This window comes from Terrapene carolina, unplaced genomic scaffold, assembly GCF_002925995.2.
Source record: "Terrapene carolina triunguis isolate 2854851 unplaced genomic scaffold, T_m_triunguis-2.0 Scaffold89, whole genome shotgun sequence".
In the NCBI taxonomy this organism is placed as follows: domain Eukaryota; kingdom Metazoa; phylum Chordata; order Testudines; family Emydidae; genus Terrapene; species Terrapene triunguis.
In genome coordinates, this window is record NW_020664440.1 from 32,198,696 (window position 1) to 32,214,366 (window position 15,671).

The 15,671-nt window shown below is 56.1% G+C and overlaps 2 protein-coding genes across 5 annotated transcripts; both read right to left on the reverse strand.

Annotated features, from left to right (window-relative positions):
- Nucleotides 1–403: 403 nt before the first annotated feature.
- Nucleotides 404–4,584, reverse strand: TMEM179B (transmembrane protein 179B). 2 transcript variants are annotated; one of them, XM_024219066.2, is made up of 5 exons: nt 4,454–4,584; nt 1,784–1,968; nt 1,556–1,690; nt 1,268–1,346; nt 404–673 (listed from the first exon to the last, which is right to left on the reverse strand). In XM_024219066.2, the coding sequence occupies exons 1-5, from the start codon at nt 4,547–4,549 to the stop codon at nt 515–517; spliced, it is 654 nt and encodes a 217-aa protein (XP_024074834.1). In that variant the 5' UTR covers nt 4,550–4,584; the 3' UTR covers nt 404–514. The 2 variants fall into 2 exon arrangements, with proteins under 2 accessions (XP_024074834.1, XP_024074833.1); XM_024219065.2 differs by having other exon boundaries at nt 1,781–1,968.
- Nucleotides 4,585–6,590: 2,006 nt separating this feature from the next.
- Nucleotides 6,591–14,225, reverse strand: TAF6L (TATA-box binding protein associated factor 6 like). Of its 3 annotated transcripts, none has more exons than XM_024219062.2 (10): nt 14,073–14,225; nt 13,795–13,881; nt 13,417–13,567; nt 12,777–12,827; nt 10,144–10,238; nt 9,680–9,754; nt 9,306–9,526; nt 8,894–9,026; nt 8,397–8,525; nt 6,591–7,994 (listed from the first exon to the last, which is right to left on the reverse strand). In XM_024219062.2, exons 1-10 carry the CDS (start codon nt 14,217–14,219, stop codon nt 7,212–7,214), a joined length of 1,872 nt encoding a protein of 623 aa, XP_024074830.1. In that variant the 5' UTR covers nt 14,220–14,225; the 3' UTR covers nt 6,591–7,211. The 3 variants fall into 3 exon arrangements, with proteins under 3 accessions (XP_024074830.1, XP_024074829.1, XP_024074832.1); XM_024219061.2 differs by having other exon boundaries at nt 6,591–8,009; XM_024219064.1 differs by having other exon boundaries at nt 6,591–8,009; nt 13,795–13,876; nt 14,073–14,161.
- Between the last annotated feature and the right edge of the window lie 1,446 nt (nt 14,226–15,671).

Sequence of the window (15,671 nt, forward strand, 5' to 3'; positions counted from 1 at the left end):
GGGGGAGGGGAGATTGGATGTGGCTGCTGGTGTCCCTCAGATCCAAGGATTACGGAACCTGCAGTGTCAACAGTGGGTTCCGGTGGGGATGTCAAGGAGCGCTGCACAGCTCATGTCTGTGCTGAGATCCTCTCATATTCAGAACCCCCCGCTCCCCCGTAGGGTGCCTGTGTGTGAGGTGAACCCTAGCCCTGGCCCACCCTCTCTGTAGGGGTGGAGGTGGGAGGAGACAGGTACTGGAGGTTGGGACTATGAGTGGGATCACGCCAGACAGCCAGGATTACTGGCCAGCCCATTGGCTTCCCTCACTATCAAGAACCAGAATGGCCAGAGGAGGACAAGCAGAGCACCCCTGAAGCCAGAAGAAAGGCACGGGGGGGAGGGGGATGCTTCCAGCCCTCTCCTCTCCCCCCTTCGTGCGTGCGCTCGCTCTCTCTCTCTCTCTCTCACACACACACACACACACACATTCCCCCCTTGCCCAAACTGAGGCTGCTTGTCCCTCTCAGTCTCCTCATGGCCTCTGTGGCCGGGCACCAAAGATGGCGTCTGTTTCGGAGCTCCACTCGGGGTCGTTGCGCTGCAGGAGCTGGAACGGGGCTTCCTGTCTGCGCTGCACGAGCATCAGGACCATCAGCAGACACCAGAAGAAGAAGTTCACCCAGGCAGCTGCCTGTTGGAGTGGGGAGAACCACAGGTAGCAGGGGGTTGGTGAAACATGGCTGTGTATCGCCCTCCCTGCCCGTCTCCCTCAGACCCTTCCTCCAAAGCCCCTGCCCCAGGAAGAGGCAGCCAGACCATTGCCTTGTCCAGTTGTCTGTCCTGCCTGCTGCTTCATCAGTGAACACCTGGCTCACGTGGGGTGGGATTTCCTCCTCCCCCGAAGCATGAGGGTGTTCAACTTCGTTCTTAGCTCACCTACAAACATCAGGGGCCACCGAGATACTAAATCCGGCTGCCTGGAGTCCCCCAAGCTGACTGCACTGCAGCAAGTGGAATTTCCTCACTAATGGTAATGGGACTGACTGTTAATTGGATGGAGCCCACCTTCTTTCCCTCCCCCGTGGTCTCCTCTAATGGGACGGGGCCCAAACCAGGGGCTTGAGAATAATGGTTCTCACAAGCCGCTCATGCTGTGTTCGTGCTGCTGTGCTTCCATGTTTCTCACAGCAATGGCCAGCCCTCCTTGAAACTCTTGGGGGCAGAAGTTCTGCTGTTCCCTCCGCCCCCGTCAGCTGCTGCCCCCTACCCCTGGGTTAATTCTCACCTCAGCACTGTAGAGATTGTCGTAGAACCTCGCTGCATTATACTGTGGGAACCACTGTGAGTGCTGGGCCTCTTGGCAGCTAGAGTGGAGTTAAGAAAGGACAGAGCATGGATTAGCTGGAGAGCTAGAGGAGGAGAAATCCCACACAGGCCAATGATTCCACCCCCGGTGCTGGGTCCACCGACTCAGAGCTTGTGGCTGCTGGGAATGATGTGATCCTGCTGGGGCAGGGAGTCCCTCTGGACATGGGGAGTGCGGTCCTCCCCTGAGGGAGAAAAGCCCACCTACCTTTTCACAAGTTTGGTTTGGAGGATGGACGAGCACAGAGTGTCCATCCCAACCCGAAGGATGCAGGCCGAGACCAGCAGGAAGAAAAGGATCACAGCAGAGATTGCCAGGTTCACGGTGAGCCAGGTGTGATCCCTGGAATGGGATGGGGGAAGAGATCAGTGTGACCAGCCGGTGGGACTGGGTGGCTCTAACTCCCCACCCCAACATGTGCCCTCTGCTCACCACCTCCTCTCGTCCATGCAGCAGCTGTAGATGCCGTAGAGCAGCACTGCAAAGCAGTACACAGCGATGAGGATGGAGATGGCAGTGACGAAGTAACAGAGGGAGATGTTGCTGAAGTGAGACAGAGCGAGGGCCGTCCCGTTCTTGTCTACGGACCCATAGAGGATACACCGGCCACCAAACTCCCCCTGGGAACGAGAGAACAGAGACGGCTTCCTTGGGGAGCAGATTCCACAGCACAGGGGACATGGACACTCCCATTCAGCAGCATTTCCGTTGTTTTATAGCAAGGCATTGAGGCCCTGCCCAAGATTGGCAGGGACGGGGAGGGCGGGACTCCACCAGCATCTGTCTAATGCCTGTATGCTCCTTGGGGAATTGAGGTCCAGCTCTTCAAAGGTATTTAGGCACCTCACTTCCATGGGAAGGACTGTCCTCCCCAGGGGAGTTAGTTGCTTAAATACTTTTGAGGATCTGGGCCAGAGACCCAAGGCGTATGGTGTACCTGTCTCCTGGCTGGCACATCTGCAGTCACACATGTACCCAGCCTATCTCCACACTGGTGCTGCAGCTGTGTGTGTTTTGCGCTAGGATTTCTGGGGTGTGTCCCAAGACCCTTAGCACCTGAAGCTGCTCTAGGAACTGGTTTGTGGTGTATTGTGGGAGAACTTGTCTGCCCTTCCCAGACCCCTGTGTGGAATTGTTTTCAGCCTGTCACTGAGCCACAGGATTGTGCTACGCCCCCTGTTTTGGAAGTCTCTAGGAGGAGCCCCTTCAGTGTGCCAGACCCCCTAAGGGTCTCCCTTCTTCCAGGATAAGCCATGCAGCTTCACCTCCTCCTTTGACTGGACCTCTGGGCCTCCAGCACTCCTGCTTCACACCGTGAGCTCTGTTCAGTGAGTCCAATTGACACAGACCCCTGATAGAGACTTGTCCACTCCTCAGGGATTAGTGCACCTTGCCAAGCACCCGTAGTGACACCAAACAGCGTCACAATTTATTTAGTGGAGTTTATTAGTTCACTGGCACACAGCCTAGGAAGTCCTTTGGGTAGCACAGAGACCTGAAGGTTAGAGCACAGTCCATTCGGGTTAGCCCAGAGCCCAGCCAAGCTGGAGTGAACCCTTGGTGCAAGCTCTGTCTTGCATTTGATCTCCTTGGTCAGGCTTCAAGTGAGTCCTGACTCCTTCCAGCAGCCCACTCTTATCTCCCCACCTTCCCAGTCCCTTATTCTCGAGGCCTACGAGGTGTGGAAATCCCTGTCCCTTGGGGTCTTTGGTTGCTAGGCACCAACATCCAGGTGATTGGATTTGCCATTGTCTTCTCAAATGCTGTATTGATATGCGGACCCAAGCCCCAGGCAGCTAGCCGACACCCACACTTACATCTCCTAGCCTGAGCTGAGAGCAAATGCTCCCTTTCTACCACCCTCAGCAGGAGAAACTGAGGCAGACAGGACTCATAGAAATATTACAAAATAGTCTTACTTTGTCACAGTTTGCTACAGTTTTGCTGAGGCACTTTTGTCTCAGCACTTCCTCCCTCTGCCCATTCCAACTGGGGGACAAGCTACAGAGCCGTTGGAGGAGACATAAGTAACTCACAGGTCACATAGGAGGCTCGTGGTGGAGCAAGGTGTGTAACCAAGTCTCATGCCAGTTGGGCCATCTACCCTTCCTCTCTGCAGTAGCCATGCTGGGAGCAGAGGGCTGGGGCATTTTACCATCAAGTTCTTTAACCCTGCCTGAAGCAGGTCTAGGTTCAATTGGCAGTACCCAGTCTGGCTAGTCTCCCAAGCCCCTGAGCGCTGCAGGGGGAGAATTTGCTCCGAGCCTCAGTGGAGACCAGGCCTGAGAGCCTCACAGCTTAGCTCTGTCACTTGCCTTCTAAGCTCTTAGGGCCAGGACTGATGACTTCCTGTGTGGATGGGGAGCTGGATAGGTGCAGCCAAATGGCAAATACAGTAATGACTTCTCTGGGGCTGAATGGGAGGTGGTGGAGTGGTGGTGAGACAGTGGTGGAGAACCAGTGTCTGTGTCCTGAGAGACCCAGTGCCCCAGATGGGAGGGTGGGGCCTGTGTGTGCACAGGGAGGGGTGTGTGCACGTAGGCGGGGCAGGAAGGAAACTAACTGCTGGAGCTTTCCTGCCTCTCCGGGGCCTCAGCTGACTCGCATTAGCTCCAGGGCTGTACAGCTCACATGACAGGTCAGGGGCTGAGTGCACCAGGGTGTGGGTGCACAATCCAGCACCAGAGGGAGGGAGGTGGGCCAATGCTTCCCGCAGCACCTGGCAGGTAGTGATGAGTCTTTCCAGGGCCTTTTAGATTAACCCCTGCCCCGCTGGGCACTCAGTGCAGCTAGCGATCGCTGGCTGTCCAGGGATGGACGGTTTAAAGGGGTGGAGGTGGTGGGGGGCTGCTCGAGAGAGTCCTGGGTGGGGGTGCTGCAGATTGCGGGTGGGGGTGTTTTGGGGGCAGTCAGACTAGTGGGGGGGGCTGCTGCGAGTAGTGGACACGGAGACACCAGCAGCCATGAGGGGGAGGGGTGCACACTGGGGCCGGGTGTTTCCCCTGCCTTTTTCCACGGGGGGGGGGAGGAGCTTTCACCTTTCCCCCAGCCCCTGCTTCCCGCTCGCGCGCCCCTCCCCGGACAGACCCCCCCGGGGGTAGGTACCTGGGTGACAGTCAGGGCCGAGGCGCAGACCACCCCGCAGAGGAAGGCAGCTCCGTGCAGGGCCAGTTCCCCCAGCTGCAGCGCGGACACCGCCATGTTCCCCTCGGCCAGCCCAGGGCCCGAAGCCCCAATCCCCGCCCCCTGGGAGATCCGCCCCCGGCAGCCTGGGGAGGCTCCAGCGGGACGCTGTGTGTGTCGGAGGCCCGCTCACGTGTTGTTTCCCCCTATTTCAGTGCTGAAATGAGCCTGTCCCGTCACCCTCCCCCAGTTAGTACCGCGAGAGAGACCCCTGCTCCGTGCTCCAGTAAACCCCCCCAGGGTGACCAGATGTCCCAATTTTATAAGGACAGTCCTGATATTTGGGGCTTTTTCTTATATAAGTGCCTATTACCCCCCACCCCCTGTCCTGATTTTTCACACTTGCTATCTGGTTACCCTACCCCCCCCTCCCCCGGCTGCTACAAACCTGGCCAGGGCTGGCCCTGCCACTGTGTGCGGGGATATAACACAACCCACACCCCTCTGCTGTGCGCCGCATGCAGCTCCTCACCCCCCATTGCGCTAGGCGCTGTACAGCACAGGCCAAGAGCGCCGGCTGTCTACAGCGGGTTACCCGCAGCCTCACACCTCAGCTGGAGGGCTTGGAGTGCCACTGATTTCCACACCCGCTCCAGCCTCGGGGTAGCAGGCATCCTAGATCAGCTCAAGAGGCCTAGTCCCGAGCATATTGCCCACATGTAAACCGTTCTGTGTGAGAGCCTCTGGAAAGGCTCCCCTGCGATTATTCTTCCTCTGTAAATCATGTAAGTCACATTGGAGTGCTCCAATACGTCCCCTTGGGTGGGAATCGGTTGCCGTCTTCAATAGCGGTGCTTGCACTGCACTCATTACCACAGTACCTGAGCGCCCCCCCACTCAGTGCATTAAGCACCGTGACTGACATTTGTTCTCATCCTCTCTCTAGCAGAAGCGTGTGAAGGGGTTGGATTGTCTTCTAGTAATCTCTCCGTAGATATGCAGCAATGTGTGAGATAGAGACGGCAGTGTCAGAGGAGCATGGCCTGGCAAGGTTTGTGCTAGTCTTTAGTTCCCATGGGAGCTCATGCCACAGTCCTGGGGTGGCTCTGCTTCCCTTACCCTGATATTTCTCAGTTGTAAAAGACCCATTTGTGTTCGGTCAAACTCCTATCATTGGCCGTACACACAGAGCTCCAGCTGCAAAGGTGCTTGGTCCTGGCTGTCACTTTTCCATTGATTTCATCAACCTCTACTAGCAGTTGTGTTATCAACTGGCACTTTCTGAGCTAATGCCCTCTCTTGGAAGGTGAGCTAATAGCAGCACTTGGGCTTCCTAACCTTGAATACGTGACTTGTTTTCTATCGGTTTCATACTGCTGCCCATCACCTTCCAGCTCCCCCTTTAGAGAGAAACAAGCCCTGGGGTACTGGGGTAGAAGATAACAGAGAGGGTTTATTTTTGCTCTGGTCCGATCTCCCACTCTCAGGGAGGATTTGCACTCGCTGCTGGGAGCTGTGCCTGCGAAGCATCACAGAAAGACACAAAATCACATCCTTGACACCTTACTAAAATGAGTGTTGGAGAGGCCACAGCCCGCCCTGAGCTTGTGTGACTCTGCATCATTCCCAAAGTGTGGCCATATAGTGCTGCTGAAATGCAACTGAGATGGGATGATTTTAGCCAGATCCATGCTTGAACCCCCTTTAACTCCCAAAATAAACACAGTTACAACAGCCATGGGGTCTTACACATGCTCAAAGAGCAACCTAGTCCTGCTGTTTAAAGCCACCTTCAGAAAACCTTGTAGGCCTCACTTTACAGACAGGCCCAGCTCCTCTTGCCAGGCTTTGATTCAGCATTTGAGAGGGGGCAGACATGGCAGGTGTGGAGATGGGTGGCGGTAGGGCCCCTAGTTTATGGTGGTGGGTCAGGAAGACAGGAGCAGGTCCCTCAGCTCTGAGAGCCAGAGTTTCTTAGACGTTAGTCTTCCCTTGGCTACCTTCAGTGAGCACTGGCCCACATCCCAGAGGGGCTAAGGGGCAGCCCCTAGCAGGGGCAAGACAGGAGGTGCTATAGCTACCCCAGCCCCATGCAACAAGGGAGAGGTCAGCAAACAAATTCTTGGTCCCCAACAGCAGCAGCATCTTTATTAAACAAGCAGGTGTCAATACAAGGCTTGGGGAGTTGGAGAAATGCTGCGTGCTGTCAGGAAAATCCAACTCCAAGGGGAGTGCTGAGTACACAAGGACAGGAGCACTCGTCCCTCAGGGGAGGACATGGCTTGGGGCCGGGGAGCTAAAATCCTTTAGTTAGACTATGGAATCTGCTGCTGTGTGCTGTACCTAGATCACACAGAGGCCCTAAGCCCTGCAATCACCTCCCCTCTCCCACACATACTCCCCCAACACCTCCTCAGCAAAGGCTCAGCCATCACACAGCAGAAAACCCTGGATGGCCCTTGGAGGAGTGTACAGTCCATAGGTGCAGAGGTAGCAGGCTCAGCCTGCCCCACAGTCTGGGCACGTAGGAGGCACTGCTGAGGGCAGAATGTGTCTCAGCACCCCCTGCAGAGTCCAGAGACTGCTGGGTAGGCCCCCTCCACCCTGGAAGATAAAATCCTCTCCTGAGGGGTTTGGCTTGAGTGGGGGCCCCTGACTTCATCCAACAAGGGATGCTCAGTAGTACAGGGGAGGGATGAAGGACCCGTAAGCTGAAGTCCTGCAGGGGAGAGGTCACTCCTCAGAGAGGCAGGTAAAGGGAGTACTCTGAGTGGGCCCACTTCTTCACAGGCTTGCTGGTCCTGCCGATCATGGGCAGCTTCTGGGCATAGCGGGAAATGTGGCTAGGGCCATGGTGCTGGGGGAAGCAGGTCTGGAACACTCGGCCCTTGCACCGCCGGCCCACTTGCCGCCCAGCAATCACAAAACTGAAGTGGGGTGGCCCCTGGGGGGAGAAGCGGCACTTCTGGAAAACGTCACGGACCCCAGGCCGGTGGCCCTGCTGGCGTGATGCGCTACGAGAGCGGGGAACACTGGCCGAGCGATGGAGGGTTGGTCTGCCTGGTGGGTAGTCTGCCCGGGGGCTCTCCTCCTCCCGGGGACTCACTGTGGCGTTGGCTGTCAGCTGGGGCATCTTGCGCACCACATCCCCTGTGCCGAAGGCTGGCTGCTCTTTCTTGGTGTCCAAGACCTTGGGGCCGGGAGGTGTCGGCTCGGCTGCGTGCAGCCCCGAACCCGTGCCAAAGCGGGTGGCCAGGCTGTCTCCAAAGAAGTCGTAGAGCTCCCGGTAGGTCTCGTGCAGGGAGACAGCGGGAGGGTCAGCAGAGAGGCCAGTGCCCAGCTGGGGGCCCCCACTGCCCAGCTGCAGCAGGTGGCTGGCGATGCCAAAGCTGAACTCCACTTGGGGATCCTGCAGGGGGCTGAGCCAGGGAGAGCTCTCCCGACGGCACCCATCCCTACATGGTCTGTCCCCCTGGGCTGATACTGACTGGGCCTTCATCTTCAGCAAGCGCTCCACTGCCACCTGGCAAAGGAAGAGCTGCTCTGGTTAGAAGCCCTGGCCTCTCCGCTCTTTAACCCCAGCTGCAAACCCAGCCGCACACAGCAGGAGAATGGAGGATCCCTGGCTCAGCTGGGCTCCTGCATTAGGCTGCTGCTCACACAGCCCTTTCTGCCCATCCCCATCCCTGATATAAGGGGCACTGGAGAACCACCTTCACCCTACCCAAGGAGAAGCCAAGTCACCCCCATCCCTTTTCTGGCAGGGGCCCTGTATCTAGTCTGACTGAGGCCAGATGCTATGCTATTGGGAGATGGGAGCTCAGTCAGGGGCTTCTGAGCTGCCTGGAACTGCAGTGAGTGTGTGGGCCCTGCGGGCAGAGCCCTGGCCCAGCCCTCTCCTCTGGACAGGAGGGGTGAGACTCACCAGGATGGCACCGTACACCTTGTGCCCATCAGCCTTCACCTGAGCGTTGGAGACAGAGTAGTCGTCCAGCACAGCCTGCAGGTTCGCCCAGTAGGTGGAGAGATGGGGGTAGAGGACTCGCTCCACAGCCTGGAGAGGAGAGAGCAAAGATCCAGCCCAAAAAGGGCCATTTACTCACTATCCAAGAACCAACAGCACAGCCAATGCATGAGAAGCTAAAGTACCGGCTTGGGGAGCTGAGCCAGGGTCCTCTGTCTTGTGTGTGCACAAAGAGATGGGAGCGGGGCACAGAGCAGCAGTTACCAGCCCTTGCAGCAGCCACTTCCTCCCATGCCCCAACATAGAGGGACCCAGTGTAGCCACCCTCCTGGGAGGCATCACTGCTTCAATTCTCAGACCCACCTCCCAGGGAAACAGGGTGTTTGGCTTGGGTACCACCACCCTTTGGGCAGGGAGAGGAGAGCAAAGATCGTGTGGGGTCGAGAGCTGTCCCTTACCTTCCACCCCAGGGCATGCAGCCCCACCACTGCCCCATAATGAGAGCAAAGCGGGCGCACTGGATCAGCCAGCACCTTCTGGAGGGACAACAGGATCTGGTGGTAGAGGCCACTGACGAGGTCGCCATGCGTCCTGAGGGAGGAGACCGAGCAGAGGCTGAAAATCCTTGGAGATTGGATTTGTGCATCCCATCCAGGACCCTCCCCTACCCCATCATGCTCCATCAGAGCTGCGTGCATGGAAAAAAGGAACTTCAGACACCCTTGGGGCAATGTGCCCTGCCTGGGAGACCAGGGGCAGCACTGGACTCTGAAGGAGACTCCCACTGACACCAGACATGCTGCTGACTCCCCTGCCTGGGTGCTGGGGGTGGCAGTGACTCCCTTTCAGCCCCTCCCCACCATGCCGCACCAGAAGATGTGGCTCAGGAGCATGGCAGCGTAGTCCCGGAGCGTCCAATGGTCGTTGAGGGGGTTGATGGATGCGGCAAGTGGCTCCAGCACGCAGTACATGACGCTGGCAATCAAGCTCTTGACATAGGAGCCCAGGCACAGGTAGGGATTCTGGATGAGGCTCTTGGCGATGTGCAGCAGGCGGTTCAGCTGCTCCAGGTCATGGCTGACGGACTTCACCTGGGACAGGAGAAGAAAGAGCAAAAGGCTCAGAGCTGCTGGAAGGAGGGCATGGGCCGCCCCAGGGGAGCCACACCCTTGGGAGGGTCTCCTGCCCACCCCACCCTGTTTCTCAGGTGGGTCACATGCCCCGGGGCCTCCTGCTCCACTCACCCCGCTGACCACATAGACAAAGTAGGGCAGCAGGGCTGCGATCTTCGAGTTCGTCTGCAGGTCCTGGAGGGCAACCTATGGGGAGGAAGTGTCAGATAAGGGTCAGAGGAAGAGGGGTGCCACAGCCAGGAATGGAATGGAGAGCCCCAGCCTGGGGAGAAGGGTTGCACCACGGTTTGTCATGTAGCCATTCTCCCTCAGTCAGGTTCCCCACACAGGGCCAGCGATCCCTGCTGCATGTCCTCCTGAGACACTCGAGCCAATCAGAGCTGGTGGGCAGTTCTCCAGCTGGACCACTGGTGCCAGAACTTTCTGCAATCCTTCCCCCACCGGGCTGCATCAAGCCTGGAGCAAAAGTAGCTTCTGTGGAGGCTGGGGCTCTACAGTCCTTGAAACCCTCATTTGCCCCCCCACATTCCAGGCCAGTCTGAGATAAAGGCACCGATCCTCAACCCCTCACCCACCTTCATTAGCTGCGGGTCATCCCCAAGCACAGCTCGGGTCACATGCTGGTAGTACTTCAGCAGGTCATCTGAGAGTGTGGAGACAGCACTGGGCACTGCAGGAGAAGCCAGGAAGGCAAGGGTTACGGGAATTCAGTGGAGACCCCTCCGAAGCACCAATGATCCCTACGAGAGCAGCAGCAGCCCGAGCCCCAGTACAGGGTAGGGACCTGCCATGGGGCATTGTTCAGAAAGGAGATGGCAGAAATGTGTGTCTGTGTGTCAGAGACTGACCAGGGAAAAACTCTCATATGAAAAGATTGGGATTGTTTAGAAAGGGGACAGGAGAAAAGTTGATAATGACTGGGACAGAGAAAGGAGATCTGGAGCTTCTTGTGATGCTTTGTACTTCGGGGGAACACCCTACACCCCCATGTTCAACTTTATAAAATGATTGTGTGCTATCCAGTGCAAAGTTTGTCATGTTGAATGTCTTCGGAAGGCTCATAATGCACTGAGCATGGTTGTTATAGTGATGTTATAGAAATTGTTACAGTAATGTTATAGTGAGGTTATAGGTTATAATTTCATGTACATAGTTATGAGGCTGAAAATGTACCCTCATGGCTTAAAGCAAGCCCATGCAAAAACTCTCCAAGAACAGAGAGGCAGTTCACACCTCATCAGGGCACGGATGAGACAAACCCAGCCCAGCCTCACAGGAACAATGGACACTGGCTTAGGCAGCAATAAAATAATCTGTTAGACCCTTGAGGGAGTCATCCCCTTCCTTTGGTCAGTTTAGGACTGCGATGAGGTAATGCTCACCTGACTCTGAAGGGGGGGGGGGAGAGAGGAGGGGAGAGCAAAACCAAGAGGAAAGAAAGGACATGATAAAAGGGAGAGACATTTTGCCATGCTCTCTCTCGTCAACCTACATCTACAGACACCACCACCATCAAGCAACTGAAACGCTGATCAAAGGGGAGAGCCTGACTGAAAAGTAAACAGCCAGCCTGTGGTGAGAAGCATCTAAGTTTGTAAGGACATTGAAAGTGTTAAGATCAGCTTAGAATGCGTTTTGCTTTTATTTCATTTGACCAAATCTGACTGGTTACGCTTTGACTTATAATCACTTAAAATCTATCTTTATAGTTAATGAATGTGTTTGTTTATTCTACCTGAAGCAGTGCGTTTGGTTTGAAGTGTGTCAGAGGCTCCCCTTGGGATAACAAGCCTGGTACGTATATATTTCTTTGTTAAATTGATGAACTCATATAAGCTTGCAGCGTCTAGCAGGCATAACTGGACACTGCAAGACGGAGGTTCCTAGGGTTGTGTCTGGGACCGGAGATATTGGCTAGTGTTATTTGCTTGCAAGTAGCTGGGAGCAGCTTACATACCAGAAGCTGTGTGTGAACAGCCCAGGAGTGGGGGTTCTCACAGCAGAGAAGGGTAAGGCTGGCTCCCAGAGTCAAGGATTGGAGAGGCCTAGCAGATCACCGGTCCGGATAACACCAGAGGGGAACGTCACACTTCTGTTCTCCCAATCTCCTAACACAAGGACAAGGGGACAGGAGCGACCAAAAGGTGGCAAAATTCCTAACTGATAAAAGGACATACTTTTCCACACACTGTGTGATTGGCCTGGGGGACTCCCTGCTGCAGGATGGTGCAGAGGTCAAGAACTAAATGAGATTTAGAGGGACTGGATGTGTATGTGGATAACTAGGACAAGCAAGCATTGCATAGTGTGACAGACCCAACCAGAGGGGTACAGGAGTCTGGTAGAGGGCAAATATACTGGTCACAGGATGAGTAGTTTTCTGTTCCCTGAGTGACCAGAGCAGGGGCTGCACTAGAGTAATCAGGAACCTGCTAGAACCAGTTAAGGCAGGCAGGCTAATTAGGACACCTGGAGCCAATTAAGAAGAAGCTTCTAGAATCAATTAAGGCAGGCTAATCAGGGCATCTGGGTTTTAAAAAGGAGCTCACTTCAGTTTGTGGGGAGAGTGTGAGGAGCTGGGAGCAAGAGGCGCGAGGAGCTGAGAGTGAGGGTGTGGGTGTGCTGCTGGAGGACTGAGGAGCACAAGCGTTACCAGACACCAGGAGGAAGGTCCTGTGGTGAGAATAAGGAAGGTGTTTGGAAGAGGCCATGGGGAAGTAGTCCAGGGAGTTGTAGCTGTCATGCAGCTGTTACAGGAGGCACTATAGACAGCTGCAGTCCACAGGGCCCTGGGCTGGAACCTGGAGTAGAGGGTGGGCCCGGGTTCCCCCCAAACCTCCCAACTGACCTGGACTGTGGGTTCTCCCAGAGGGGAAGGTCTCTGGGCTGTTCCCCAACCCACATGGTGAATCTCTGAGGCAAGAAAATCCGCCAATAAGCGCAGGACCCACCAAGATAGAGGAGGAACTTTGTCACAATAGTTAATGCTAGCAAAGATTTGGGAAGGGAGAGAACCTCCTGCTTCAGGGCTTAGTTTGAGAGCAATTTAACAGGGAGTAGGATGAGGTCATTGTTAGCTCTGCAGGGCAGCAAATGTCTGTACAGCACCTGGCACAGTGGGCCCCCCCTCCTGGTTGGGGCCTGTACATGCAGCTTCAATACAAGGAGGAGATAAGGGCAAGGGAATGGGTTGCTGAGCAGTTCTTACCAGCTCCCTGTGGTTCCAGATTTCCTTTCCCATCCAGGTAAGAGACGTGAACTACAATGAAAGCACAGATGCTGTTAAACAACCTGGCTGATCCCTCCAGCCTTTCCTGGGCCAGGATGCTCCCCTTCTCATGAGGCAGCCTGGGAGAGAGTTCTAGGTACCCTAGTCACAGAGCACGGGGCATCAACCCCCACCTCGCTAGCTCTGAGAAGACCCCACTTGGGATACTGTGCTCAGGTCCAAGCTATGCATTAGGTGCAGGTCCAGTGAAGAGTCACTAGCCCAACAGCTTGGATCTGAGTGCGGAAGGAACTGATTTACAGGGGAAGCAACATGTGTCTTGCCTGGCTGAGCAGTGACTAAAGGAGACTGGTAAGCAATCCTGACAGGGAACTATCCTCCCCTGGAGGCCTCCATTGTGCCCTTCTATGGGATAGATGGGGGGGACGGGGCTGTCCCCAAGGCAGAGGGGCTGGGTGGGCATCCTGTTGCTTGCAGACAGGGGGAAGGGATGTGGCCAGGAGATCCTCCCCAGGGGAGGAGCTGGGAACCCTGTAATATGGGACATTCAGAGGCAGGCTGCCCAAAGCCCTAGAGAGTCTGGAGGGAGAACTCAGGAGGATGGAGTAACCACACACACCTCTCACTGCTGTCTCTGCACAGCCCTTGGGGAGGTTGGTGGCCAGGGCAAGCTCCACCAGATTGATCTCACGGTCCTCCTGGAAGTAGAGTTCCCCTTCCTTTATAGCACGGAAGGGAAGGGGGTCCTGGGACCCATAGCCGTACACCACCTGCAAGGACACCAGATGATCACTCCCTTGCCAGGCCCATCTTGGGGACAGCTAGGCCTGCCACCACCACCAGTGTCCTGGTAGAGAGGACTGGATGGGGCGCTCTTTGGACTCCATCCAGCTAGCACTGGTCTGTGGGCAGGAGAGAGCAGCAACAACAACAAGTGAGTTTCCCCCTGGCCGGCTCCTGGTTCAGTCTCCCGCTGCCCCCTCTCCTGCTCGCTCACCTCCACGTTGCTCCAGCGAAGGGCCCGGTTGAAATCTTCCACCGTCAGTTTCCGGCGTTTGGTGTGTTTCATGAACTGGGAGCTGTTCTGCGGGAGGGGAGAGGGGAAGTGAGGAATCGGCGGGACCAGCCCCAAGGAGGGGGGCGGCCCCAGCCGCCCGAGGGGGGCTCAGGCCAGTCCTGGGAGCAGCCCCTCACGGGGAAGGGTCAAGGGTCACAGGCCGGCCCCCCTAGCCCCGGTGCAATCTCCGCCCCCAGGGCCGGGCCCGGCTCCCGCACCTGGGCGGCCTCCCGCAGGCGGTAACACACGTCCTCGGCCAGCAGCGCGGCCACCTCGTCCGTCAGCTCCAGCCCCGCGCTCTCCGCCATCAGGCGCACGGACTCGCGCGGCAGCTCCACGAAGCGCCGCTCCTCGCGCTCGGACATGGCGGCGGCGAGATGCGGGGAGCCCGGGGCCCCTTAGGGCTCGGGGGGAGGAAATCGGGGTTCACCCGGCTGCAGCCTCAATCCCTTATCCCAAGGCGCAGATAGCCCCGCCTCCGCCGCCTCTCAGCCAATTAACATCTTGTGTGGGGCACTGGAATCCCAAGCGCCTACTGGCCGCCGTGCAAATCTATCCAAACCCTCGTGGGAACACGTCATGAGGCCGCCATGGGGCGGGGCGCGTCGGGTGCCCGGGCCAGCAGGGGGCGGGGCGGGGAGGAGTGGGAGTGCCAGGAGTTCGAATCTCCCTCAGCCGGGTTTGCAGAGCGGCGGGAGCGGGGCGGAGGCGCGAAGTTGTCAGGCTGCTGCCCCGGGCAGTTCCCCGCTTTGCACCAGGCAGGCTGGTTTTAGGGCTTGTCTGCGCATGGGGAGTGTCCCCTGTCACTCCACAGACCTAGTTACACTTCAGTGGGTCCAGGGGATTGGCTCCTGTGTCGTTAACCCCGTGTATGGACGCGCTGTGCCCAAGTAGTCCTGCCTTGCTGCGGTTTAGCTGCCCTCCAGGGGTACCCACCCACGCTGTTAATCCGGATTAACTCCCAGCTGTAGATGGACCCCCATTGCACATACAGCTGCACCTCAGTTGCCAATTTAGGAAAGTATTCGTGTTCAGGGCAGCACTTGAGCACATGCATAAATCACATCAACTTAAGCATGTGCTTAAGTGCAGACCTGACTAGGAATGGGTTTAAGAAAGCATTAAGTACTCTCCTAAATTGAGGATTTAAATCTATTTCAGGGGTTCTCAAATGGGGGTCTGGACCTCTCAGGGGGTCATGCGGTTATTACATGGGGAGTCATGAGCTGTCAGCCTCCACCCTAAACCCTGCTTTGCCTCCAGCATTTATAATGGTGTTAAATATATTTAAAAAGTGTTTTTAATTTATAAGGGGGGGATTGCACTCAGAGGCTTGCTATTTGAAAGGGGTCACCAGTACAAAAGTTTGAGAACCATTGATCTATTTCCACACCGAAATAAACATGGGGTGATATCTGAGGGGCTGAATACTGGCAACTCTGCAATCACTTTGCTTGTCTTTTGGGAGGCCGAGAAGAGAAGCCACAAGTCTTCACTGGCCTCTCCTTTAGTGACAGTACAGTGCAGCCCCCTCAGGAGGGGGGAGGGGAATGATGGTTCTCAGGACCACCAGCAGCCTGTCAGCCATTCAAAACATAAATTCATAGATTCTAGGACTGGAAAGGACCTCGAGAGGTCATTGAGTCCAGTCCCCTGCCCTCATAGCAGAACCAAATACTGTCTAGACCATCCCTGATAGACATTTATCTAACCTACTCTTAAATATCTCCAGAGATGGAGATTCCACAACCTCCCTAGGCAGTTTATTCCAGTGTTTAACCACCCTGACAGTTAGGAACTTTTTCCTAATGTCCAAC